Below are 3,460 nucleotides of genomic sequence, written 5' to 3'. Positions count from 1 at the left end.
TATTATATATATCTAATTTATTTATTATATACATATTACGTTATTCTAGAATTTTTTTAAATAATAAATTCTAAATATAATAAACAAATAATTTAATGTAACGTAATAAAATATATATATGTAATATGTATATATATAAATATAGATATTGAATAAAAATAACAAATTTAGAAATATATAACATATAGTACAAGGAATCAAAGCTGATTATTAATTAGTGCAATTCTTAATATTAAATATATAAATCTTAATTTTGGACATTTCACTCACGTTTGAGTCTTCATCAATAATGTTTCCCTCCTAACACAACGGTTGAATTATTGCATTATAAATTAAATCTCCAATGTTTTTCTTCTTAAAAAATTGAACCGTTAACTGTTGTGGGGTAAGTCACATACTCACAAAGTTAGAAAGCTGAGTAGCAAAGAGAACTCAAGCTAAAATTATATAAATGATTAAAATATGTATAAAATTTGAAAATTAATAATCTCACACAGTCGACGTCTCAACACTGAACAATAAATATGTCGTATGCAACATTTTGTACATTGTTAATAAATTAAAAATTATCATCAAAATTTTAAAACATTAACTGACAGAACTGTTTGTGCCTTGTCATTTCGATTGTCGATTGAAAAATGATTGCTAAACAAGTAACATAACGGTCAATTTGAAGACAAACAAACTATAGTTTATGACATGTATTATATTATGAACAACCTATAATTTATTAAGAATCTTAACGTAAGCATGATTTAAGAAAATGGTAAATTTAGCCCATTGGTCTGTCGATTAATGTGCATCATCTCCGCATCGCAATCACAATAATTGATCTTGTAGATTACATTCCTTTTTAAATCATCATTTAAAGAATCTTTATGAACCTTAATAAATTGATTCAACTTGTTCAAACTAAAAACACTCAGCTTTCTAACTTTGTGAGTATGTGACTTACCTTGCAACAATTAACGGTTCAATTTTTTGAGAGAAAAAACGTTGGAGATTTAATTTATAATGCAATAATACAACCATTGTGTTAGAAGGGAAAGATTGCTGAAGACTCAAATCATGAGTGGAAACATCCAAAATCAAGATTTATACATTTAATAAATACATTTAAGAAGATATTGCGTTAATTGATTCCTATCGCCTGTACTATATGTACTATATGTACTGTATATTTCTAAATTTGTTCAATTAAAGGAGTCTAAAATAAATTTATTAGTTTTGTGTTATTTTGTAATTTCTCATTGTTGAGTAAAAATAATTTTTTATTCATTTAAAAATTAATAACAAATAATACACAATCAAAACTTGAAACTTATATTATTAAATAACTAATATTATTAAATAAAGTTATAGCTCTTAGTTTTTAGTATTATAATTATATATAATTATATAATTTTGTCATGAATACTTTACGAGAACTGATGATCTAATTGACAACGGGGTAATACATATAATGTATTCATTATTTGTATGCGTATGTATCTGTGTGTAAAATAATAGATGTGGCAGAGAATAATAGTAACACAAATTTATTTTGCTTTTTTATAGGTAAAAGAAAAGAACGCGCAAAGGAAGACATAAACACGCTTAGTAATATTAACTCATCGCCTTCTCCAAAACGAACTAAATCGTTGCGGGAAACTCCAACAAGGAATTCAGTTCGATTACGCAAATGATTTACTTGTAAAATTAAAATAATAATATAAAAAGTTTTTTTAATGGACAAATGTAATATTATATGAGTTCTAGTAATACAATTAGTAATTATGTCACAAAGTAAGTATTAAATTTGTTGTATTAAATATAAATAATATTTAAGATATCAGTTGATGCCTTTTTTAAGATATTTAGACGAAAATCTAGATTAAATCTTAATTAAATCTAAGTTAAATCTTAATTAAAAATAAAAAAGCAATGTAAATTTATGTAGGAAGCTATAATTTTTATAAGATAATTCCTATTATTAAAAATATATAAGACAATGTAATAGAATAAATTTAAATAGAAGCATTAAAAAATAAAAGGACTTGGACACTAATTTTATACAGAATAGTTATATTAAACTTATTTATTATTAGCTATATTTATTAAAGATTAAGCTCCAATTACTTATTAATTATCGATAATTAATTCAAGTCACAATCACCACCAGTCAACAATTAACTCTCCAACAAAATTTGCTTACAGCAAAATTTTTATTTCTATAATTATTTCTAATCTCATTTTTATTTCCGCATGTCAAATAAAGAATAAATAGTTCTATTCACATTAACAAGTAGTATAAATATTGATTAAGTTAATCGTTGGCTAAATTAATCAACGTTTAGTCTCCTTCAGCGTGACTTTTAGATGACGACAGTATCATCATTAGGTAATGTAGATATTATATCATTGATAATAGAATGGACTGGGCATGTAAATACTATTATTTGCAAAATAGTATATTTATAAGACAATTATATTTGTATTTTAGTGGAACACATGAAAATATTTTGTATTTCAATATAATAATAACAAAAGATTGAAAGTAATTAACAGTTAATCATAATATTAACAATACATGCTTAACACTGATTGATTTATTTATTATTATATCATTGTTGGATATGTGTATTAATTGATATAAGTGTCGGTAATGTCGGTGTTGGTTAATTCGTCAATATAGTTGCTGCTGTTGATGATCTCGAAAGTTGCAGAATATGTACCGCTAGTGTGTTTGTAATCATATTTAAGAATTCTTTAGGAAAATGACGTCGATATTGAGAAACTATTGGAGATTATCGCGAAGTTTACCATTTGCTACGCCAAAATGTAATGGAATGTTAATTATAGGAACGACGTTTCTATTAAATTATGTAATAATATATACTCGCGTTTGACAGGTTATGCTATCGCTTCTCCGTCAATGGTAAGATGTAATACCACGACTACCAGCGAGAAGACCGATAAAACTGAGACTCGTCGTATGTACAATTTATTTATTTAATTTAATATTAATAAATTAAGCTATTGCAATTTGTCTAAATTTGGTAGAGATTATTTTTTTTTTCTTTAATTTTTGTTAGCAAAAAAATTCTGAAATCTCCATATATGTAAAGTATTTAACAAAATCATTAGTGTATTCAAATATTTTCGCAGCCACGGTACGGAAACCTAGTCATGTTGATGTTGACCGCCTGAGAAACTTTGGTCATTATATTAACAATTGTCTACCTAAATATATACAACAAGTACAGTTAACTGCTGGTGACGAATTGGAATTATTAATCGCTCCTGATGGCATCATCCCAACGTTTACATTTCTAAAAGATCATCATAATACACAGTTTGTTAATCTGTCAGATATTACTGCTCTAGATGTACCCAGTAGACAATATAGATTTGAGGTAAATTTGCTTTATATATGTGTATGTGTATATACATATGTGTGTGTATATACATGTGTGTGTGT

The 3,460-nt window shown here is 25.6% G+C and overlaps 3 protein-coding genes across 3 annotated transcripts in view; all 3 read left to right on the top strand.

The window, feature by feature from the left end:
- Window positions 1–1,685, top strand: part of LOC108694353 (condensin complex subunit 1) — a 10,370-nt gene extending 8,685 nt beyond the window's left edge. The window contains exon 20 of the mRNA XM_018203782.1: window positions 1,558–1,685. Within this exon, the coding sequence (XP_018059271.1) occupies window positions 1,558–1,685 (128 nt within the window). The remainder of the gene's footprint in view (window positions 1–1,557) is intronic.
- LOC108694381 (COMM domain-containing protein 5) overlaps window positions 1–3,460 on the top strand; it is a 23,788-nt gene that overhangs the window by 12,312 nt on the left and 8,016 nt on the right. The window lies entirely within an intron of this gene.
- The window catches only part of LOC108694370 (NADH dehydrogenase [ubiquinone] iron-sulfur protein 3, mitochondrial), a 1,725-nt gene continuing 926 nt past the window's right edge, over window positions 2,662–3,460 (top strand). Inside the window, exons 1-3 of the mRNA XM_018203803.1 lie at window positions 2,662–2,820; window positions 2,892–2,972; window positions 3,148–3,395. Coding sequence (XP_018059292.1) covers window positions 2,757–2,820; window positions 2,892–2,972; window positions 3,148–3,395 — 393 coding nt within the window. The 5' untranslated portion in view covers window positions 2,662–2,756. The remainder of the gene's footprint in view (window positions 2,821–2,891; window positions 2,973–3,147; window positions 3,396–3,460) is intronic.

This window comes from Atta colombica, unplaced genomic scaffold (assembly GCF_001594045.1).
Source record: "Atta colombica isolate Treedump-2 unplaced genomic scaffold, Acol1.0 scaffold1, whole genome shotgun sequence".
Taxonomy (NCBI): domain Eukaryota; kingdom Metazoa; phylum Arthropoda; class Insecta; order Hymenoptera; family Formicidae; genus Atta; species Atta colombica.
Note: the sequence above shows the minus strand (reverse complement) of the source record. Positions and strands in the feature narration are given on the sequence as shown.